The sequence below is a fragment of the Nesoenas mayeri genome (assembly GCF_963082525.1).
Source record: "Nesoenas mayeri genome assembly, chromosome: 3".
Taxonomy (NCBI): domain Eukaryota; kingdom Metazoa; phylum Chordata; class Aves; order Columbiformes; family Columbidae; genus Nesoenas; species Nesoenas mayeri.
In genome coordinates this window covers 94,701,249-94,725,928 of record NC_137544.1, presented here as the reverse complement: position 1 = coordinate 94,725,928, position 24,680 = coordinate 94,701,249, and the positions used below count along the sequence as shown (strand labels likewise).

The 24,680-nt window shown below is 37.7% G+C and overlaps 1 protein-coding gene across 1 annotated transcript in view; it reads left to right on the top strand.

Moving 5' to 3' along the window:
* EML4 (EMAP like 4) overlaps window positions 1–24,680 on the top strand; it is a gene marked incomplete at both ends in the record, with an annotated part of 92,232 nt that overhangs the window by 21,630 nt on the left and 45,922 nt on the right. The window contains 5 exons of the mRNA XM_080342630.1: window positions 11,401–11,518; window positions 16,720–16,893; window positions 19,041–19,163; window positions 22,112–22,137; window positions 22,586–22,618. Of these exons, the coding sequence (XP_080198756.1) occupies window positions 11,401–11,518; window positions 16,720–16,893; window positions 19,041–19,163; window positions 22,112–22,137; window positions 22,586–22,618 (474 nt within the window). The remainder of the gene's footprint in view (window positions 1–11,400; window positions 11,519–16,719; window positions 16,894–19,040; window positions 19,164–22,111; window positions 22,138–22,585; window positions 22,619–24,680) is intronic.

Below are 24,680 nucleotides of genomic sequence, written 5' to 3'. Positions count from 1 at the left end.
CTATCACTGGGGCTTCTGGGGTCTTGTGGGTGGCTCTGAGTCTCAGCTTTGACTTCACCCAGAAGTTTCTCAACTGAAGAGACATACTAGAATTTCACCCTCCTCCTAAATTGAAACAAAACAAAAATCCCAAACCTCATTGCCACCAAATAAGTATTTTTTCTGAATATAGTTGATTTTTGTTAATCTGCAGAGAGAACTTGCCACTGGTAGATTTCTGGTAGAAGTAACCATGTGGCCACTCAGAAATATCTCTTTTGGACAGAATCTAATAACTTTTACCTTACAACTTTGAAATACACAGGATTGTTTAGAATCAATGAAACTAGTTGCTGTTTGCACTAATTTTTACTTTTTGTGTGTGTGGACATTTCCTTTTCTATTCTGAACAATTATTTGAGTTGAGTTATTTGAATTTACTCCAACTTAGCCATAGTTCTTTCTGAATAGTTTTATCCATATTTGTGGCATATATCTTAGGCCTCTGATTAAATAAAAGGTTAGATTCTCTGGGCTCAATCCCTGTATTTCAGCCTCGAAGTCCACCCACTACGCCAGCACTAGTATAACACTGGTGCCACATCATTGTGTATGTTCGTTTGGATGGCTGCATTATACAGGCTGAAAATGCTGAAAGTTTGAATTATTTTAGATGTGGCAGAGAGATCACATTGCTTAATTAAGTGTTTTTGCAGTCTCTTTGCCAGATGGAAGGAAGTGATGATGCTTAATTGGCTTGGGCTCTGAATCCTGCCATTCTCTCATGCTTGCTAAATGGCAGACTGTTGTCATCCCTGCTTGTAAATGCAGCTTTCATCTACTCAATATGCATCTCTGGTCTCATCAGGATTGAGACTTCCTTCTGTAACTCTCTGCAAATAGACCTCTATCAAGTATTTTGACTGAGCCAGTCTTTGCTGTCTGCTGTCCATCACGACAAAAAGAAAATGGCCAAGTGGAAAACTGTGGGTAAAACGTGTGCAATATAGGACCTTATTCTTCCCATTTAAATGCAGATGAGCTGGGATATGCATAAACACGGCTAAAGACCTTTGACTTGGAGCTGTCTCATACCCAGCAAACTACGTGCAGAGGCAGGGCAAACATGCTGTGTGCTGCAAAATGCCTTGGGGCCATCTTCTTAGTGGGACTTTGGGGGTTCCTGGGCCATACCGAGTTCTCCAGGTACATTTGTTCAGTGAAAAATAAATTATTTCTTGTGCAAGGGGGAGGTGGAATATCCAAGTGTCTTCAGCGTTCTGCTATTACATCTCTAATAGCAGCATGGAGCTGTGGAGAAAGAGATGGGGGTGGAGGCAGAGATGTACACATATGAGCTAATACATGGAATTTAAACGTGTTATGACTAACTAGCACTGTATTTAATTTGTGGTGGATGTGTCCCCATTGTGTTCGGTTACCTAATACCACCAGGCAACACATTAACTTCACTGTTTATCATATAGGTTGTTTGAAATGTCACAAAAGAAAGTGTTCACATAGTCACTGGAATTTTGTACTAGTCTAAATATAGACTTGAAGAATGAACTTGAGATTAACATTGATTTAAACTTAAACATGAATATTTAAATATTTCAGAACAAGTTCATACATAGCTTTTTGCAAACCCTGGGTTCCACTTCTGATTTCTGTATTTTAAGTTCATTCAATAAATAAAAAACTCTTGAAACACTTTAACAAAGACAAATGTATTATTTTTGTGGATTAGTAGGATTGGCAGAAGGTCTGAACTGGCATATTAAAATAATACTCATCGAAGTAATTGTTAATTTTTGTTTGAAGTATTTTATGGGTACATAATAGGCTCTTACTAGTCATGTCATGGTTGCTGCAAAGGTAATTGTATTCCTCCAAAATTCCTTTTGGTGTTTGTGATCCTGTCAAGAATCTGGATTTCAGCATTATGACAATTTCATGGTAAATATTATAGGTAGGTTTTCTTTTAAAAAAGTGCTGAGGCTTTGATTCACAGAAGTATTTGTCTCCACAGCAGCCCGTAAATACATGCTGACATAAATAATGAGGAAACAGAATGAAGTGTATGTATTTCTGAATACATTGAGAGAAATGTATTTAATTTGAAGTATGGCAACACAGTGAGTTTGAAAATAAACTGAACTTACAAGAATCATAGTACTGGGAAAAAGCCAACTTGAATCTTTCCATCAAACAAGAGTTTTAACCTGAGTAAGAGACAATATCTAAACTACTTTGAAAGAATCTGTCCTACTTGTTGCTGAAATGAGTTTTTTAAAACCTCTTTCTTTTCTTGTTGACACCTCAGCAATGTCTGTGAAGACAGGTTTTTAATAAGCTAAAAACAAGTGTTGTGAACGGACTGTGAATTGTGCTGAGACAAATCTCAACCACTTTTTCACCAATCTTTCTCATTCTGAAGTTGATGGCTCAACTTAGTGCAGAAAGAGATTTCTTCATCCTCAGTTAGTTTGTCTGCATTGCATATCTGGTGAGCTAGTTCTGTTATTAGTTTTCTTATCCCTTTATTTCAGATTGACAGATTGAATCAACCATAGCTGAAGCTAAATTTTTGCATTGTCCCTGTAGTCTTTGTTTTTCTTTTTCCTAACTTTTTTTTGTATGCTTATTTTGAACTTAGTCCAGCCTTCAGTGAAAAAAACTCACACGGGCATGCATAGATGTTTATTTCTAACCCCTGGGCTATCAGTCAGGAGGTCACTACCTATGATTTTGTCTGTCTAGCTCTGCCTCAGAAGCAAACGGCTCTTTCTGCAGGGATAGATTTGCAGACTCTGTGAGATAAGCTAAAGGTGAGAATTTTTAGCCACCTTAGTGCCTCCTAGTAAAGCATGAAGTGGACATGCTGTATGAGGGGAAATACCTCTAGTAGGGATTGTAACAGAATTAACACTTGTCTGTTATTGCACAGTGAAAAGCAGACTACGAGTGTTCGCATGTGGCTTATTTTCCTCTTTAGTATTTCTCAATGTGAAGTCATTCTAAATAGAGAAAAATCTTTTAAAAATGAAAAAGGTACGATAGTACTTCTCCATCTCTGCACACGGGTAGGAATAACTGCACAAAGAAGAAATTACCAGGTCCGAAAACAGCATTCACGATTTGAAATGTGAAAAAGCAAGATTAGGGAACAGGTCCCCAGCAGCTACAGGGCTTGGGGGCATTGTAGCATGTGAGTGCACTTGTGGCTTTGGGTTTTTTTTTCCTTTTTTAGTAGATGGCTTGCTAAAAATTTCTTAGTGAGAAGTTCTTTGCTTTTGGCAGCTGTATGGTCTTGTTGCCACATGTCTCTGCTGTTGATGCATGATTGGTGCTGTTAACATTCACAAAAAGTTCCAAAAACGAAGATTACCTGGACACTGAAGAAAATGAAAGCATAAAGCAGTCTGGTACTTGTCGCTGCCAGCAAGATAGATTGGCTCACAGCTGGTGCCTGGTAAAACTATTAAAGTCTTTCAGGGTGTCAAAATGTGTGTAACAGGAGAATTCATCCCTCCGGCTCTGAGTGTGGAGACATGTTTGTGGCACACAGTGGCACCAGTAAAATATCTCGGGCTAATCATACCACTGGGGTATGAGCTCTTGCCTGAAAAAGTGTCCATCCACCAGAAAGTACATCTGTTGTCTGAGCATGGAGAAACAAAAGAGTTCATACCCTTTTTCTGTACTTGGAAGCAATGAGGGGGCTTGTCACAGGTTAAAAACCTTTGGAGGAACATTTCCTATTGCTTGGACAAGAATCGATATCAAATAACTCATATGCAAATTCAACTCGCAAAGCAAAATTGAAGCAGTGGATGGCAGTTTGCAGAGAAGGTCTCGCATGATAATACAGACTGGCAGACCCTAAGGCATTTGTTGTACTGGAAGCAGTAATCTTGGGGACCTGCAAAAGTAGCTGTGTAATAGAAATTCAGCTTTTTTTTTTCCTTTGTGCAGTGGATTTCTATAACAGGAATGCAGAGAGTTTTCATTGCTTTTCTGCTCCCTTCTCTCATGTGAAATAGTGTGTCTCTTCAATAGGAAAAATCCTAAGTAGGTCTTGCTTGAAATTCCATCTCATTGTACTAATGTAAGCAAAACACTTCAGATGTAATTTTTACCTTATCTCAACAGTGACTTCATTTCAATAACATTAAGTAATTTAGCTTAATATAAAACAAAAATCAACTTCAGGTGTTCAACAAGCTTTATTACTGAAAGCATAAGATAGACTTGAATTTGTGATTTTAGTTGTAACACATTTTAATGCGTTTCAGTTGTTTTAATAACTGGGTACATGTTAATGTTGTCTAACCAGTAAACATTAAAGGAACAGAAAATAGAAGTGTAGGTAGGAATATGCTTATGGTAGAGGTAGGATATAGGCTTTTATTCATTATATTAAAACTAACCTGGCAAGCTTGTATGTGTGTCATTTTACTCATGGGAATAGTCCAATTGAAGTCTGCAGGCTCTATGCTCACATAACAAATAATGATACTCTTGAGGTCTTAATGGATTTGCCAGGTATTGGTTTCAATACCATCTGTTCTTTCTGCATTAGAATTATTTCTTTCTGCATTTCTTCCCCATTTTTTCCTATCTTCTCCTCTGTCTTTAGTGTTTTCTTCTTCTGTTATACTTACTTGTCTTGATGTTCTTCATATATTTTCCTTTATTCAAATAATTTGGATCTAGAGGGCATTAGTGAACTAAGGGTCACTAACCAGCTAAATCGAGTTTAAGGAGAGAGAACTGAAGAAGTTTTTCTTTATGGTTTTTGTTTTGTGTTTGTTTTTTGGTGTTTTGTTTTGTTTGTTTTTAAATGTCTGTAACCTAATAATCTTGTTCATTGGAGAAGATATTCAGAGCATTTTAGAGGAGTATTTTTCAGTTATGGTGATAAAAGTCTTATTCTTTTTCCATGTGCATCTTACAGTTTTGGATATGTTTTGTGCACTTATGTGCCTTTTTTTTTTTTTTTTTTAGAACAGTGTGGGCAAATTCTCCTGAGCAGTACTCTGCTGTTCTCAATGATGCTTCTCAAACTAAGAACTACAGTGTTGGAAGAGCTAAATGGTGCCATTAACTTTTTTCGAATAAAACCTGCTTGTAGTTTATAACACTTGAGAAGCTCTTCCATCAGTGTTTGCCCGAGTATATAAAATCGTTTCAGATTACCATGGTTAAAATTTTATTTCTTTTGCTTGGATATAGCTTGTTGAGTGGTTGGTTGAGGAAATAAATGCTGCCTCTGGGAAAGTATACCAAAATAATGAAGTGATAGGGAGGGAGGAGAGAAAGGGCTATGTGGTTTGAATAAGCTGTTGGCTGTCCCATGACAATGAAGTCTTCAGTTTCCTTGAGGTAGTAGTTTTTAAAAGGTCTGCCCAAATTGCCAAGCATTGGAGTGGGGGCGTGGCTCCCCTAGACTCTTAGGAGCATGACACCTGAAAAACTAGTTTTATGGCTATGGGAGGATCAGTTCTTTTTAGAAATGTATGCATCGACAGCAAGTCAGTAGCTGTAAATTTTTTGTGAGAAATCTCTAAATAAATATTTAATTATTCTTAACACTGTAGTTAATTTATCTGCTTACAGGGAGAGGTTCACTTGCATCTCAAAATGTTCATGCATTATCTATACATTCTAAAACTGTTGCACATTAACATGCTTCTATTCAGATAGTTCTTTTCCTTTTAATAGGAAATGACAAATAATGTATGTTTAATAGCCAGTTGTCAGTTAAGATTTGTGAAATTTGCCTTCAATTAAAAAATAAAGTATAAAAAGCATCTGCAATTTTTCAGCTAGATGCAATTGTTTTAAGAATAATAAAGTTTGTCATAAATTAATTTTGTCTTAAAATTAAATTATTAAACAAGACGAAGTATGTCCCATAGGCAGTGAACTGAATTATTTTGTCCTGATTTATATTGGTTATGTAGTCTCTCACCCCAACTTGTAGCACATGGTTGTGTGATAGAAGAAGATAACATTTGTTCGACTTTAAGAAGTCTCCATCGGAATTTAACTCTTACTGCGTAAGTGAAGTAGTTGAATAAAACACCATGCTGAAGAAAATTTTCCCCTACCCTTCAGAATACAGAACTCTTTTTAAAAGAGTTTTAGTGTTCCCGAGCTATTTCTCTGCCAGCATCATCCATGACCTGGCATCCTTTGAAACTTTGGAAGCAAAGTGGTGACTACAGTTACTTGCCTTGGTACAATTGATTGTAACATCTTGAAGTTTACAATTTGTCACAGTTTCTAGTTATTTTTTTGATGTGTCTATTTTAGGAAGGAAATGCAGATAAAAATCTTGTGTTCTGCTACACTTAGAACTATTTTAGTGTGTTTTTCTGCGGCTCACCTGTGTGGGTTCTCTGGTGACTAATAGTGTGGTTGAACATACATGGTATATTTCTTTAGTAAGACTACTAAATTGGCTTTCTGGCCTTCAAGCCATCAGTTTTGTTTGCATAAAACCCCTAGGCATGTAATATATTTAAAATATAGAATTATTTGTCAAATTTTGCTGAGAATGAAGTATTCTAAGGTTATTGAAGGATTTGGATATTGTATGGCTTATTGTAAAAAAAAAAAAAAAGGCAAGCTTAAAGAAAAACAGTGTAAGTAAATGCTTCTTTTTGTGTGTGTGTAACATGTAATTTGTTGTTGAACTTTTTACTTTAAATCCACTTGAATGAAGAGTCCAGAGAAGTTATTTTAATGAAGCTGTAGCTACTTATTTTAAAGTGAAATTACCTGAAGAGGAGAAGGAAGGGCTTGATTTTTCCCTTGCAAGCCAGTTTACCTGTCAAGATAGCAGCAAATACAAAGATGTTAAGCAAATCATTGTTCCAGTTTACACAAGTAAAAACATAATAAAATAATAAAATACTGAACTGTAACTTTTGGAGTTAGGAAAAAATAAGTGAATTCCTGATTGATCCTCAGCTCTAGTACCTCGTATGTATGTTTGGAAAGAAAAGCTATCACGTTATCACAGGACACACATTTTCAAAACTTATCACTGTCTTTTATAGCTAGGCTTCAGTTTTTCCCCAGTTAACTAATCAAGACTGATAAAGAGTTGGAAATAGATTCTTGGTTTATTGTGGTCTGTTTTTTCTAATCCTACTTATCTTTCATTCACACACTTGTATACTTGACAGATGTTAATGAAATGCTTCTTTTTAACTCAACAGATACTATACTATGGAAATTATCAGAACAAAGATGAATCCAGTATCCATAAAAGACATTTTTTACCACTTTGATCTCTTTGACAATTTGGCTTTAATCCTGGTCACCATACACTGACTTTCATTTTATGTTCAGTTTATGTCTGGCTTTTGTTCCAAACTAACAGATAAAGCTGAGTGCTATTCAGTCTGAAATTTTTCAGACTGCTTATGCCAGCAGGTGACGTATGACATGATACTGGCAGAGATGTGCAATCTGACCACTGGGAGAACTCGGTTGTTTTGGTCTGTTGATCAGGAGATTGTGTTCTCCTGTGTCGCTTCGATGTTTCCCAAGTCCCTGAAGCAAAGTTGACTGCTATGGAGGACTATCTCTGCAGTGAGAAAAGTTATAGCCTTGTTAATTTTTGAAATATCTTGACTGTAGAGATGCTCTGGTTAAAAGTCGTGAAGAGATCTGTGTGTTTTGGGACTGGTGTGTCAGCTTCCCTAGGCTTCTGACCCAGCTGGCAACATCCTGGCTGTGTGTCTCCGACCCCCTGGGCAGCCAGGCTTCACAGCTCCATGGCCTGTGACGTGCACAGGGCTTCAACTTGCCTTTCCATCTCACGGCTTAAAACCTAAATGCATTTTCTTATAATTGCAGATTAATTTAATTTTTTTTCCCTTAAAAATAAGTAATACCAAAGGTCATTTTTCAATATCTAGTTAAATATTGGTGTGTAGTAGAAGGGGGATTAGTAGATCGAGAGATGTTCTCCTCCCCCTCTACTCTGCCCTGGTGAGACCACACCTGGAATATTGTGTCCAGTTCTGGGCCCCTCAGTTCAAGAAGGACAGGGAACTGCTGGAGAGAGTCCAGCACACAGCCACAAAGATGATGGAGTGGAGCATCTCCCTTATGAAGAAAGGCTGAGGGAGCTGGGGCTCTTTAGCTTGGAAGAGACTGAGGGGTGACCTCATTAATATTTATAAATATGTAAAGGATGAGTGTCAGGAGGATGGAGCCAGGCTCTTCTCGGTGACAACCAATGGTATGACAAGGGGCAATGGGTACAAACTGGAACACAAGAGGTTCCACTTAAATTTGAGAAGAAATTTCTTCTCAGGGAGGGTGACAGAGCACTGGAACAGGCTGCCCAGGGGGGTTGTGGAGTCTCCTCCTCTGGAGACATTCAAACCCCACCTGGACGCCTTCCTGTGTAATCTCATCTATATGTTCCTGCTCCGACAGGGGGATTGGACTAGTTGATCTTTCAAGGTCCCTTCCAATCCTTAATATTCTGTGATTCTGTAAAAATGGAATGTATAGATAGCCTGGAAGGGGGCTTGTTTCTTAGGTGTACTGGGTTTGGAGTTTAGGGTTTTTTATACTTTATTGCATGTGTAGTGTGGCACACTCAACTATGACTGACCAAGGTTTTGTTCTGCAGTGTAAGAAAGCCTGATGTGTTTTTGACACTTGGAAAAATCCATCAATGCAGTTTTTCCTAGATCTTGATATTTTGGTCTGTGTCCAAATGTTTCTGTGACTTTTTCATTAAATGAGCGATTCAAGAGATCGGGGTTATTTGTAATTTTTAGTCATTTTAAAAAAAATGTTTTTATTTTGATTCATAAGTCTTCATGTCAGACTTAATTTTGCATGCCACTTGTTGAAATTTGAAAGTACACTGCAGATCTGCCATCAACATCCACTTCACTGAAAAACAAATAATCCCAAAACTGCCATACAGCTCCTTTTTTTAATTATTATTGCATTAATCATTGTGTGGAGCAGATTGCATTCCTGTTGTCAGTGTACATTGATATACAGTTTTATTCATAATCAGTTTTGTCCTTGGATGTAAGCAGAAACTAACAATTTTTATGCTTATTAGGGGAAATTACTCTAGATTCTGTCAGTGAACAAAATAACGATGTGTTCCTTGCTTGAGAAAACTGAGCATTGTTTTTTTTCCTTTGACTTAGTAAGTTTCTGTACCCTGTATGTAGTACCTCTGTTCTTTACGTTTTCCACACTGTACTGAGAATTACCGCTATTATGCCTCCTGGTTCATGTTTCTGGAAAGCTGTGCTAGCGCTGGTTGGAGAGGCATTGATCTATTTGCGATGAGCAGACAGAGATGTTAAGGTCAAATACAGTTCAAGAGTGAATCATAGGCCTTGGTGTTATGCATCTCCACAAAGAAGATGATTTACATTGTCACTGAAAATAAAGGAAGGTAATATATAGGCTTCTAATACTAAAAGTGCTTTTTAAGCTCATGCACTTTTGTCCTGGAATCTAAGTTACACAGGGGGTAAAAATCTCTTGAGCTTTAGAGGTTTCGTACAGTATATTAACTTTTAAAATAAAATTTGTATTCCAAATATGTGTGTTGTGAGTAAAACCGCCTCTTAGAAGTACTGGTTGCAAGGAATCACACTAAGATGATTTATGCAGAATTTAGGAAGAATGACAATGATCTTTCCAGTGTTTCTGTATTTGTGTCTTTCTTCAGATTTTCTTTATTCTCATTTCTGCTGGGGATAATCTGCATGCTCCTTTTGGCTTTCGTGATCTGAATTTCAGATGTGGCCACATGCTGCTTGGTGCTTTTGAAGCAGTATATGGCTAGTACAGGTCAGCCCATTTCTGCCTTCATCCAAATAGTTCTGAAGTCTAGTATTCCCTTGATGGGTAAATCTTGTATGTAAATTGCTTGTTTAAAATAGGAATTAATTTGCCTCTCAGCCTGCTTGATAGAGCTATGATGTGACAAATGGACCAAAGGCTGGTATTGTTCAAGTGATGCATCTGTGCGAGTTTGCCCTCAGTCAGCAGAGTGGTCAATTCTCCCTGACTACTTTTTTTACTCCTCACTTTTATGTACAATATATGGCCTCATGCCTTATCTATTTCACACTATTCCAAGCCTGCCATGAACACAGACCTGTTATTTTCCTGTCAATCGTGTCCTTCATGCTTTTGGCTGAAGTCAGAGCGGCTGAAGAGCATGACCCTATGAGATGCAGTAATAACTTGCCGTTTGTGAAATGGGGATGTATTATAGTACAGAGAAGGGGTCAAAAGTGACCACTCAGTGTTGGATGCTTTAATGTGATACTAGCCCAGGGACTTTTTCAGGGCATGTAATGTTTCAGAGGCGAAAAGCACAAGTTTAGCAGTTGTGAGGAGGAGGGGGCAAAACTCTTTTCTGAGTAAGACTTTAGAAATAACACAGGCACACAAAAAAGGAAAGACACAATGAGCGAGAAAGGGTGAAATGTCAGGTTCGAGTAAAATGCCTGTTTTTCACTGCCGGCCTGTGACAGAGGCAGGTCTGGGAACTGATTGCCGGGCTAGCGTTCAGCTCTTTAAATAGAAGAGCCTTCGCTCCCCATGTCTTCCTTGCAATCCCCTCCCACATTCACAGCATAGTTTCAAACTTCTGCAATGAGTGAAGTGGGCATCTGACAGACAACAGCCCTTCACATATACAGTCTTGATTCTTCTGTGGAGGGATTCTGTCATGTTCACTGGATGTGGCAGATGTTCTATGGAGTAAACTGTATCAGGAACTTCATAACTATACCATAGTGCATATACTCAAAGGTCAATACCTTTTTAAGATGGAAGGGGCAGCTGAAAACAACCCAAAAACCTTTGGTTTTGAATCCTTAGAATTGTAATCCTTAAATTACTTAATAATTCCTTCAGTGTAGCGAGGGCTTCTGTCTGCAACTTTTTTGAACTTTAGTAAAAAACAAACAAATTGAAAGAAACAAACCCTATATGGTATTATCTGAGCTATTAATGTTTTGAACAACAGAGTTGAAATAATCAGGTCTGCCCCACAAGTGTTAGAGGTTCCAAAGGCTGGACGTAAGCTGTAATTCTCCCTGTGGATCACAACTGGAAAGAGATGTAGCATGTCACTGAATTAAAGTATTTGATGGCAGCACAGCAGTAAAGAAGCTGACCCTATCAGAGCATATTATTGCCTTAATGTCCCAGGTCTCCTGTCTCCAGCTGCCAAGGTTAAGGCTTTCATTAATATGTGTCACTGGATATAAGCTTGATGGTTGCCCTGAATGCTGGGACTGCTGCTGTGTGATACCAAGTCCACATCTGAGAGCTTTTGGTTTTTCAGACGGATCTTTGGATACAGAAGTAGTACCTTGTGTTCTTCAATATTTTTTTTTCTAGGTCAGCCGAGCCTCTCAATGTCCTGTATAACTAACGGGAGTACGGGAAGCAGGAAATCAAGCCACAGTTCCTCTGTTTCTGTTGCCAGAAAAGAAACTCTTTCATCTGCTGCAAAAAGGTACTGACTTGTTATTAATTTTATTATTTTTTTGGGGGGGGGCGGGGAGGGAGGGAGTGTGGCTGTGGGGAACACAAAAAGACAGAGCGAGAGTTTGATTTTTGCCTCTGCATGATGCTCAGCAGAGATTCCTGAAGTCTAGTAAGGCACAAATAAACTTTGGAGATGTACTGTGTTGTTGGGCTGCTTACAGCAGGGTTCTAAAAGGATTCATCAATAAAGAGTATTTCTATAATGTATAGTTTCTCAAATGCATTCTCACTGGGGGACAGAATGAGAAAATGTATTTCCAATACAAATGGAAAATTTTTTCCTTCTGGTATTCATCTGCTTCTTTATTTTTTCCCAAGGAAATTTAAGGACAAAACTGACTTCATTGTGTGGAGTGTAAATAGGAGGCAATAGCAAAATAGCTGTGAAACAATAGTGAATTGTGTAAGATAAAAGTTTACATTTTTGTGTAGAAAATCTTAACCCAAAATATGGCTACTTAGTCTTTATGAAGAATGTCTATCAGATCTCAAATGTGTAGCAACAGCACTGCTTGAATATATGTAAGTTAAATGAGCTAAGCACCAAACAGTAGCTTTTTTCCCCCATGTAATGTTTTCAGCTGCATACAGTAAACAAAGCATCTGTATAACTACTTTATTCTGTGAATCTGTTAGATACTGGTTGCATGGCTGCTTTAATCAGTAGGTTTTGCACCTATTCCTATTTGTCGGGAAGAACAGGCTGCCAGGTATAGCCAGAAGGGCAGAGAATAATGTGTAACAGTGGTAAATTACGTGAACAAATTCTTGGCCTCTGTAGAGTTCTCTGGCAACTCCAGTGGCTGGTTTATCTTCTAGTGTGGATGTAAATAGCTGTGCTATACAACAAGACGGCGAAATGATATGCTTAAGGGAATTGCTGTATGCAAATATAGACTGTACGAGAACAAACCAGAAGAAACTTTAATGCCCTTTGGAATTTGGAAAGCAAGGGTTGTGCCCTGCTTTTCACTCTTCTCCATTGTGTAGCATTGCATATCTTTTTATTGAATCCTTATGTTTGCTTTTTAGCAATAAATCAGATAGTGATCACTCTGTGTCTCATATCTGCTAATGTGACAGGCACCAGGACAAAAGGCATGCCTGCAGGAAGGTATTTCTTAGTTAGTACTCTTCCATTAATCTTAACCTTGTGGCTCTTGGCACTTTGATGAGAGCCAGTCCAGTTCCTGTGATGTTTGGCTTGTGTTTGCCCTGAATCGCCTTCTTGATTCATTGACTGCTCAACACTTGACTACAGAAGAAGAGCAGAGTGGAGTGGCCGGCATCCCTTTCATCTAAGTTAAGGTCTTTAAAAGGAGACCTGGATAGGTCAGATGAGGAAAGCCTTGAATATGCTGAGCGTGGCTCTCCGTGGACCCTCAAATAACCGTCCAGGGGAGGGTTTGGTTCTTCCAACACATCTGAAGATACGGGACTCCCCTTCATAAAATTACCAGCTCAAGAAATGTGAAAGAAAATGTCCAGTATCAGGCTTGCAGTTGGGGTTTTTAATAACAGCAAAACTATCCAGCACCAAATGAGTCAATGTCAGTAGAAGTCCCATTTCCTTAAAGTTAGGCTAAATGTGTCTATTTCTAACATTCTGTGAGTATGACAAGGAGGGAGGCTGCAGGAGAATATCAGCTGGTAATGGGATAGTTCACCCCAAATTGTCAAGGCTTTTCTTCAGGCTGGAGGTTGAACTGGTGCAGCAGGTGGACATGGTCACCTGTTGATGCAAAATTACACTTCAGTTAGCAAACAGCCTCCATAGCCTGACTATAGCTTTTCATGTTCTAAGTACATGTAGCTGTACATCAAGTCACAAATAACAGGAAGTCTACTTGTGTACAAACTGTTATTGTTGTTCAAGTTCAGTGTCTGTATTTTGTACAGTCTTAATATTGTACATTTCCGGGGCTCTGGCCCCTGGAGACTTGCCATTTCTGAGAATTTCTTCTGTTTTGTTTCCTGGACTGTTTAATCCTTGTTTTACCAACTTGAATACTGAGATCATAGAGATGGTTTGATGGCTCAGTAGCTACCCAGCAGTAGCATGTCTCATTTCAACAAAGGTATGCTAAAATATCAGCTGTCACTAAAACCAGAGCCCAGGAAGGTACCAGGAACAACAGATAGATTATGTCCCTTAGGCAGAGATGAAGTAATCTACATGTGAAAATTTCAGCACTGTAATCTGGAACTGGCTTGTGAGAGGTGTCAAAACACTGTAGAATAAAAAAATGTACTGCATACCTTGTATTATTACTAAAATTGGAAACAGGTTTGTACTTCGTACTTCAGATGTCTGTCACATAGACTTGCTGGATCGTTTTCCTTAGGACTTAACATTCTTCTGAAAACAGCTTCTGGTAAGAACAGCCTTCATGTTTCAGAATGACCACCCTCTGCAGTAGCTGCCAATGTGTTGTGGATGAAACGTTGTGCCAAGGGAAATTAGAGAATCTGCAAAATTAGGACAGATAGTAATAGCTCTCCACTACTCATATGTAGACTGAAGAAATGCCTCATTGAGTTGGGATTTGGAAAGAAGTTTTGGATGCATTAAGGGACTGCTTCCCAGAACAACCGGTCTTTAGAAACCCACATGAAAAGGTGCTGGTTTTGATTTAGTTTCAGATGTTGCAAAAGTCCTAGTTGAAGAGGTATTATTGGGAGAGCCACTCTGTAACAGCCAGTTATAATACAATTAAGCTGAAGATTTTAGCAGAAGTGAGCAAAACAAATTCAGCACAAATATATTCAATACCAAGACTGGCACATACCTACATAATTTAGTTTCAAATTAAAATGGCAGTCAATAAAAGAAGCGCACTTACAACCTGGTGGTGGATAGAAGCACTGTGCTGGAACACAAGGCATACCCTGTCCTGCAACACAGAAACCCGAGTGGTCCTGTGATTCTTGTGGCCCAACAGAGAAGTTAAGGAGTGAACCTAATGGCAAAGGTGTGAAAGAGTCCACAGCTGACAAGCTTGGTGAAGATACTGAAGAGGTTCCTACACTGAATCTGTGGAAATTCTAGGGAATGGATCAGATGAACATAAAAAATACGAGACCAAGTTTGTGGGTTAGATGATATGATGCTGTCAGCAACTGGCACTCACCCGAGCCTGCTGGAGGAGCCCAGAGGTGACTTGCAGCATTGCTGGTGTCATTGTAAACAGGATGTTCCAAAAAGTGTGGTGAAAGGGACCACAAGTAATGACCCCACTGTTACGCTGCTGTTGGAGACAGAACATGATGCCAGGTGAGCCACTGTTCTCACCAAGTAGGACCAAGCTGGAGTTACAGAAGTAATTTCATTTGTGTATTCTCTCTTGTTCTGCTTCCCTCATCTCTTTTACTACGATACTGTATTTTTGAAATCCTCAAGTAGGGGTAAAGGGAAAATTGGAAGCATGTCTTCCAGAAAGAATTAAAAAAAAAAAAAAAAAAAAGTCTCTCCTCATAGATGGACTTCATTCTGAGAAATCCTGAGTTTATGGGAGAATGAATGCAAAGGTCAATGAGTGTACCTGTCAGAGGACGAATAGAGAAGCTCTTGGTTCTTTCAGTGACAAGAGGTTCCAAGAGTTCATTTCACCATACTGCATTTCTTGCCACAGACTATGAAAAAACTAAGATTTCGTAGTATGTGTTTGCATCCACCAATGCAAGCTAAGTCTTCTGATTAAAAAATATTTTTTTAAATGGTTCTAGTTAATTAAGGACTTCTGGATATAAATTATTAAGCAAAACTCCAAGGTTCTTCAAGCTTTGTTCTTTATGATCACATACATACACTCAAGAAATGTGAAAGCTCTTTCTGTTTCGTTTTCATCTGTTTTTCTGAAAAGAAAATGTATGTTTGATTGTTTATATTGACATTTTTAACTAGTTTACAGAAGAAATCCTGAGTGATTCTTATAAATATTTCAGTGGCAGCTTACATACTTTTAACTGAAATAACAAATGAAAAAATAAGAGGGTCCTAGGAATGTTATATTGAGAGCCCATTTGTCTTACTGTTTTTTGTTTTGTGGGGGAAGGTAAATGGCAACACAAGTAATTAAGATTACACGAAGGTTCAAGGGGGGAAATTGGTCTAAGGAAATAGAAATCTGGATTCTCTTCTTTGGAAAGATCCTATTTGTTTTTTTATTGCAGGTTTCTTTGAACCTAAGAGAAAAATGTTTCTTTTCCCTTTCTAGCCAGTGTTTGGATCTTGCTTTGTTTGTTCACTGAGAAATTTCTATTGCAAGATTTTTATTTTTTTTTAATATTAAAAAAGAAATAGACCATGCACTACAGAATAATCTTCTCTTTAGGTCCTGCTATTATTTATGTGATTCAGTATATCGCAAAGCATGCTGTTTTGTAAAGACCCTTTAAATTAATCTTCTTGTTTACTTAGTGGACCTTTGGTTAGGTTCTTAGTGAATTTAAAGTTGTTAATGACATGTATTTAAAGCTGTTTCAAATGTTAGCCTAATAAATACAGCACTATGAAAATAAGGATGTATTCTTAGCTGTCATTTACTGAAGGCTTTAAAGAAGTGGCAAGACAAACTGATGTCAGTCAACTAAAGATCAAAGCAGTGTTGAGTTTCCAGGGGTGGTTTCCTTTGAACTCCGGTGCAGCCAGAGAGAGCCAAGGGACCAGCACCAACATTTCACTCTCTTGGTGAGACTGCAAATATAAGAGGTACCACACATGTCCAGAAATAGAGAGAGTGGTATAGTTTCATGGCAGGCTTCAGCTAATCTGAGATGATTTTTTGAAGGACAGCTAACTTGTGGTGCATCAACTTGTGTCAGCCTTGGATACTGTAGAAGCACCCACTAATGAAGGACATACTCTAATCAAAGATGTATTCATTTTAAAATCAGAGTAATCTTAGTAAACTATGCAGGAAAAATAAGTAAATAATCCTTCGTGTCTCTCTCACCTATTTTTATTTTCGGAGCTTGTGAACAGATCTTTTAGGAAACTGCTAACCTGTAGAGAGTGAGTAAATAATAAGTGTTCTTTCAGTGGTTATATGTAGTAAGTTGTTACATGCTTCTCCCATCTTTTCACAGAGGGCATTTTCTCCCACCTTTTTAATTTATTTGCTTGTTCTCTTTCTTTTTTTCCTCCCTATGTTGTACTTTATTTTACAGCAGTACAGAAAAAAAGAAGGAAAAACCTCCAGGACAGAAAGAAAAAAAAGAGGAATCTCATTCTAATGATCAAAGTCCACAAACTCAAGCATCACCTTCTCCCCAGCCCTCCTCACAGACTCTCCAAACACACAGGCAAACTCAAGAAAGCAAGAGTTCTGCTCCAGCTAAAAGGTTTTCACAGTACCACAGTACAGAATTAGAAACTGATTGTAATGATACTGAGCTCATATTTGACAACAAGTCATGTGAAATAGTTCCAGTCTCATGATCAAGTTAATAAGTGTTTTGTATTTTTTGTGCTAGAGCATTTGACGGACATTGTAACAAAGCACATAAGTAAAAATGCAATTTTTCTTTGAGTAAATTTTTAAGATTACAAAGTTGTTTTTTTTTTTTTTTTTTTTTCTTCTCTGTGATTGAAATCCTAATGTGATGGATTACCTCTAATCAGTCATTATTCTAAAATATTTAATGATGACTTTGATCCTTCTCAAAATACACTTCATAGGTTTTGTGTGGCGTAGCTGAATTGTGGAGTGTATTTTGCACAGGACCATTGACTATATCTTGTAACAGTATTTGTTGAACACTAGTATCATTGCAAGTCTTCCTTCAGGAGTATTTCTTCACAAATTATTCTTTAAAATGACTGCAATGACTGCAGTTTGGTTTTTTTTTTTTTTCCCCAGCCCTTCCCCTTTTTAATTCCTGCTAGATTGCGGGGTGGTTCACTTTTATTCTGATTCTTTACATCTGTGGACTTCTGGTTTTACACCCAAATCATAGAACTGCTTGACTTGAGTAAAATTTATTTAGGATTACATTTAAGTTCCCACTCATTTTAGTAGGAATTAGACACAGAAAAAATGGTACTCCTGGGTTGTTTTTTAATGGCTTTTTAAAGTTAAGGAAATTAATTTTAAGATTTGGGTGATTTTTCTTTTTTTTTTTTTTTATGAGTTTCAAAATGATGTGGATCACACTATGTGGTTTCTTTTTTCCTTTTTTGGTTCATTGGCACCTTAATGTTTTAGAAGGTGTGAAATTTTCTTTTACTGTTTGGCATTTAGGAGACTGAAACAAACTCTTAAAAAATGAAATTTATTATTCTGAAATGTACTATAGTTCACAAGATTATGTTGTCTTGCATTGCTCAAATTCACAGCTCTAATAAATATTTAAACTTTCACTTGACTGGTGCATGTTATAACACTCCATAAAGGCTCTGTCTCCATGTCTTGCACAAACTCTTAAGTTTGTCTGAAGCTGAACTTGTGGCCTATTGTTCTGCCTGGTATCTCACTGTAAAGATGTTTGTCTGAAGTCTTGCTTACTAATCTTTTGCAGTGTGGGGAAAACAATAAACACCTTTTTTTTTAGTCTCCTAATGATTTAACTTGATTTGATTAACGTGTTTGTCTCAGGACTTTTCATCCTCTTGAGGTGCTGGGGAAGCAGCTTGCCATTTCTAAGGTTGCAGTTCAGGACTTATTCCTGCAAAAAGCATTTCTGACGGGATGAAGTGTGATACTGTTAGCAGGACATACACAGCCTCTAAATCAGCTGGTTGAAGAATAATTTGGGCTAGGTCACTTCTGAGCACGTTTTCCGTGATTAAGGTGTATGTGAAATTAATGAACTAGTGACTGCAAAACTTGCAGGTTCTTGTTAGTGCAAATTTGCTACAATGAGATTGCTGAAAAATTGTATCAGAATTCATGGATTTAATCATCTGCAGTATTGGGCCAAAACCCAGCTTACCTTACTCATGCAAGAAGCTTGCAGACATTTCTTTCAAAAAGACTGAAGGCAGTAATGTGGTTTAGAATGTGCTATCTGCAGAACACCCATATGAAACTATAATCTGATAGAATTGTTCTGCCTCAGAAGTCAGCATGCTAAAGCTGGTGAACAGTTAATCAAGGGGAAAAAAAATTCTTCTTTGTTACCTTCTTAAGTTATTTTAAAAAATAATTTATTCTTTAAGGCTAATATACTGTAGCCTCCTTTTTTCCACTTTTGTAATTATTAGCAATATAGTAATGAAGTATAGCGTTATTTTGTTCAAGGCTTTATGTAAGAGCATTTGGAAATGGAAAGGAATGGATAAAACTTTTGGCAACTGTCTTGCTCAATTGTTTTCATTCATCCAGTTAGAACTTTTTGACTAATCTTTTTTTCCTGTTTTGTGCTTCAGCTTGAAGGAAGACCTAGCTCTGCTTTTGTCTCCTGCTGCTTGATCTGTCAGTTGCATACCAGTTCCAGTTATTGTTATCTTATGATCTTGTCATTTTAAAATATGTTTTTGTTTCTTCTAGCATAAAGAAAACTGCTGAAAAACCTCACGGTGCTTGGGAGAGTTCAGATGACAGTCGTAACAAGCTGCTGAGAGTAGCATCAACATCTAAATTAATATCAAAAGTGGTGAAGAATGCAGACAAGTATGTATCACTTTGGTACATAAAAGCAAGTGAACTTTATTCAAGTCAAAATATGAAAATGCATAATTTTACTGAACTTATTTATTTATATGCTACAACCATTTGCATCTTTGTTTTTACCAGGAGTAGTTACTTGCCTAACCTGAAAAGGTGCCTGTGAAATCTTAAAATTATTATAAAATGTGAATGGAGGATTTGAGTGTAAATACATTTTAATATTGCCCATTTGGGTTAGCGAAATTATGCACTGTGAGTTAAGAGTTATGGCTTAGTGCCACTGTTGTGAAGCTTCAAACTAGTTTTTTTCCTAATTAAAACAGATTTGAAAATATAAGTGTATTTCCTTGAAGTTCATTTACTGGTTATGACATAGTATGTGTGTTTCTAAAGTAGACTGTAATAGTAAGTATATACTGTTAGTGTTTCAGGTGGGTCTCTCAAATTAGCTGTTTAACAGGTTCCTCATTGAAGGTTTGAGACAATAGATGGTGATCTTTTCAGTGTCACTTTCAGAAGGTGATGTGCTGTAGCCCATCAGGGGTTTTTTGTGCTCTTGAGCAGCAGGTCATCTTAGTTTTTGGTCTCCAGTGGAGGCCTCATTGGGGATTAAGAGCCCAGAGTAGTAAACTTCTCCTACTGTCAGCACAGGCACAAGAGTTTGATTTTTGCTGTAGCTCCACGTCGCTGACCCCTGTTGTGACACTTTGTGTCCTCAGTGTTCTTTGCCGATAGGACTTGCCCCTTCACGTTTGCACGCTTAGTTTCTGGGTTTGACTTTGTTGAAATTTTGCTGAATTTGTTGAAATTGTTATGTTGTCTTTTTGACTGAGCCCTCTCCTGTTTGCCAAGGTCTCCCCAGCGTGCTGGCAGCTTCTTCCAGCTTGATGTTGTCTGCAGATTTCATACATCTGCTCATTAATCTTCATTCAAATAGCCATTCACTGTTACAAGGCAGAACCACCTGGAAAACTCCCACTATGACAAATAAAGCTCTTCAGACTTTTCAGAGTAACTTCCAGTCCTTTCATGATCGTGTCTATAGTGCTCTTCTTTGTTTGCATGTAAGACTATCAAATACATACTTAGAGTCAAGAGCAGTGCAAGTGCATTCCTTCTTTCCTAGGAATGGGAAGAACAAAAACATCTTAAATTAACCTTGGGTGTGGATATCAGCATGTTTACTAAAAGCTTTATGCTTAGCCTGAAGAGTTCTGCAGAGCTGTGAAGTGCTGTGTGTGAGGAATTACGGGTTACATATTTTGCAAGTATTTATTTTCCTTTTATAGTTGGTTTTCAGTGTTGGAATATAGAAGCCCTTTGACAATTTAGATTATGGCAGGGTACTGCTAGATAATATTTTGGAATGAAAAAACCCTCAGTCTTGATTTCTACATATCAAGTTTCTTTTTCTTGGTTTTTGTTATGCTACTAAAATATTTTTCACAATGTGGTATATACTTCAAATTTACTAATAATGGAAAGTTAATATTACTTTTATTGACATTATGTATATACTGGTTCAGGCATGGTCAAAATAGAGGTATTGTGTTTCATTTTCCCATGATTCCACTTATTTTCTGAAAGACTTTAAATGCTGCTCTTTTACAGTCTCTAATCAGGTATCTAAGAGTGGACAGGGAAAGGTTAGGATTAATTATTATGATAATTATAATAAAAGCAGTATTTGCGTTCAAGCGCATACATTACTACTAATTTCTTACTTCCATCTTCTATGCACAATTTCTAAAAGAACTGTTTGGTTTTGTGCAAAGGCATATTGTTATATTGCATTTATCGTTCCCAAGGAAGAAACTCTGGCCTAATCTACCTGAAGTTACTGGAGTCTTGTGCAAGGGAATAGAATTCAGACCCTAATGTGGGCCCCAGGACAGAAATATTCTACATATGCTTTGCGCTACCAGCCCAGGAGATGAACTTTGTTTAGTAAGCTCAGTCTTTAAGCCAACACTGAGCTGTAAATCAGCCTGATAAAGCCGTAAGAAGTGAGAGGGTTCCCACAGCAGCCCATCATTCAGTGTTTTGCGGGCAGGACTGGGAATCCAATTTTAATTTTTCATTTGACAGTGTGGAAAAGGGTGATTCTGCCAACAGCCAGAGATGACTTTCCTCATGCATATGCTTGACCCTTTGTCACTGTTGCAAAAATTTGACCTCCATCCAGCTAAAAATACTGGATGCCACTCATACCTTCCTGCTGAATTTCAAATGAATTCAAGGGTTTTTTTCTTTTATGCAATACGTTCTCCCGTCAAGGAGTGTTATTCTGGTAAGAAGTAGCACTGATGCTGGAAATTAGTATTTCTTCCATTTTTAGAAAAAAGGACTGAGGTTTTTTTGTGAGTATTCATTCCTGGTTTTGCTGCACTCCTTTGAAGACTTTGTGTTCTACATCCAGTAATGCTGCATAGATCCAGTTTAAATGGAACTGCAACTTGATTACATTTAAACCATGTATCCAACAGGGTTAATTCCTAGAAAAATTTGCTGTGTTGTGTGCTGACAGCTTATTTTGACAGGTGTTAAACGCTTTGCAGGCAGGCCTGAGGGTGTTTGTCAGCTTAAAACATTTAGTTATTAGAGATTTGCTCTCTCAAAATGGAATATTCCATGCGTGAGGAATATACCCTCCATAATTTAACTTTAAAAGCTTTTTATGTTTTGTTATTATCACAATAATTCTTAGGAACCCTTGCCATAGGGCCAGAGACTTTAAGTTATTTGAAAGATACAGTGAACTACATAAATTACTGTATGGGTAAAAGTGCGCTACAATGACCAAGACTAGTTCTTTAGCATCCTATGCTGTACTTACGCAATACACAGAATCTGGTGAGATTGCCAAATTCAATAATGTGTAAGAACTAGATGGCATTGGTTGAGAAGCCTTTCACATATTATTAACGATATTATTTTGGATTTTTCCCCAGGCACAAAGATGTCATCATCAGCCAAGGTAAATAAAACATTTATTTTTAAATATTGGATGAAGTTTAAAAGATTTGCCCTTGACTGAGTACTATTTCCTGTAAATAAATACATTGGGATGTACGCTTATGAAACAGACATATAGAGTTAAAGTAGCGTTAATAATTACTCCAAGAGTTCATCTGGCCAAATGTCACTCAAGACCTGTATAAGGATCTTTGAAATTATGTAGGAATGCCTCATCAGATTGGATCTTTAGGAAGGACAGAAAACTTTGGTGGGTGGCGAGAGGATTCATTTGACTTTTGTGAAACGAAAAACCTTTAAAAATTATTTTCTCTGAGTGTATGTGCATAAATAGAGGTTATGAAAACAAAAATCTGAAGTTTTGACCTGTGTGCCAGTCTTCATCCAAGCAGGTGTGAGTGAGACTTTAGAAATAGTTTTAAGATATTTTATTTCTGTCCCATAACCAGCAAAAATGTCAACTCGTGAAAAAAACAGCCAAGGTAAGAATTAAGCTATGCCCTTTGGTTGCTTTCTACTTTATCGCTCTCACAAATCTTTTATTTGGCTTTTCACCATCAAAGAGCATCAGTGCATAATCTCTTAAAAACTTCAAGCATTTAAATAAATATTTCAACTTCCTTATTATGGGAATAAATATGCACATGCACATTGCAGTCTACGGGCAGATTGTTTGGGGTTAGTCTGATATGAATTACTACATGCATAATTTCGTCAGAGAGGAATGTGTGCTCAAATAAGGTTCTAGAAGTCTTACATTGTTGCCTAAGATATCTGAATATTAAGAACTGCCAACTAAAAGATTTGTTTTATCTCAGCTTTCTGTCTTGCCAATATTACAACATACGCGCTGAGTAGACAGGAACAGAGACTGAAGGTTTTAATATAGTTTGCTGAAATGAAAAATGAGTCTGTTATAAAGTGTATGTCTTTGCACCGATGACTCTTGCATTCTGTGGCTACCTGCTGCTGCTGGCTTGTTCAGATGGGAGAAGGAGCCATCTATCTGAATGTGGTGGGATGTGACAGCAAAAGAAATCCACTTCTTGTGTCCCAAAACTACTCTGCTTTGATGTCCTGCAAACTGTACTGAAGCATGCAGTTTCAAAACTAAAGCATGTAACCCAAGTGCATGCTGTACTCAGCATATTTCTATGTACAGAGGTTCTGTCTCATGCTTTTTTTGCTGCTAATTAACAAATCTGTAGTCTCCAAGATCTGCACTGTAAGCAAGATTACGTTGTACACAGTTTGATTACTTTTGATCTTCTCTGGATTTTCTTTCAAAAAGAAGAAAAAAAAAAACAACACTGTAAAAACTTTAGAAGTTATTATATTAATTATGTAATGAAAACAAAATCAACTTGGATCTAATTGCTTTATCTTTTTCTAATTCATGGAGAAATTACAGATTTTAAAATATTCTAAACTGATTCTTACCAAAAGCATCCTTCAAAGACAATAGGAATGAAAGAGGGTGCATAAGCATTGGGAACAAAGAAGAAATGTGTTTATGTCAGGTTGCTTGACACCAGCTATGGAACGGTACATATGTGCAGCAATGGTTACTATAAAAAGAAACCAATCAATAGTGTCCAGACCAGCTGCAATTCAGTTTTTCAAGGGTTAAATAAGACTGTTATATTAAAAATACTCTTTCTACAAAACACAACTTTTCACAAGCGTACAGCTAAAATACCTTCAATACTAATTCTTTCCCTACAATGCGCTTCTGCAATTCTATGTGATCTGTCAAGAATGGACCATGTCTCCTGGCCTGGTAGCTCTAAATTGGGTGGCCTCTGTGTACCCTGCTGTCTGTTGTGCACTGATGTGCGCTTTCACTGAATGATGGATGGATGCCTTTCATGTGTGTCATGTCATACACTGTTCTGAGCCCAACTGGAATGAAAGAGAAATATGTTACATGACAGTGGCACCACATATATGGAAGGTGTAGACAAAGCTTTGTCATAGAAAATGCATTTACTAAGATTTTAAACAAGTATAGTGGCAAACTATCATTCTGCCTTTAATATGGATGAAGTTGCAATTAGCAGGATTCAGCCTTCAGAGACTGTTTTATATATGGATCAATGAGTGTATTTTATGACAACTTTTAGAGTGTGTGTTTAAGACTGTGTTAGGTTTTGTGTTGTTTACTGCCACAGAAGTAGCCACCTGTTAGTTACTGTAGGTGCAGAGGGTCCCCCATTCTTTCCAGTATAAGCTGAGCAGCACCCGGCCAGTTCCCTCTAGTGCAATGTCCTGTTCAGGACAGGTGAGTGTAGCCTGTTTTCTGCTGGATAGTTGCCACGTAAATAAACCAATTTCCAATTGACACCTTGACCCAACTGGCTGGAAAGTCCAAGAGTCACACAGACAATTAACCTGATTTCTCTGGAGGTAAATCCCGTGTGGCTGGACAGAGTTGTCTTGGGCAGGTGGGATGAAGGGCAGCCTTTGCTAACGCTCTCTGTGCCAGACGTTCCAGCTCTGCAGCCCAAAGGTGTGAAACGCTATAGCTGCTTTAATGCTCCTTTG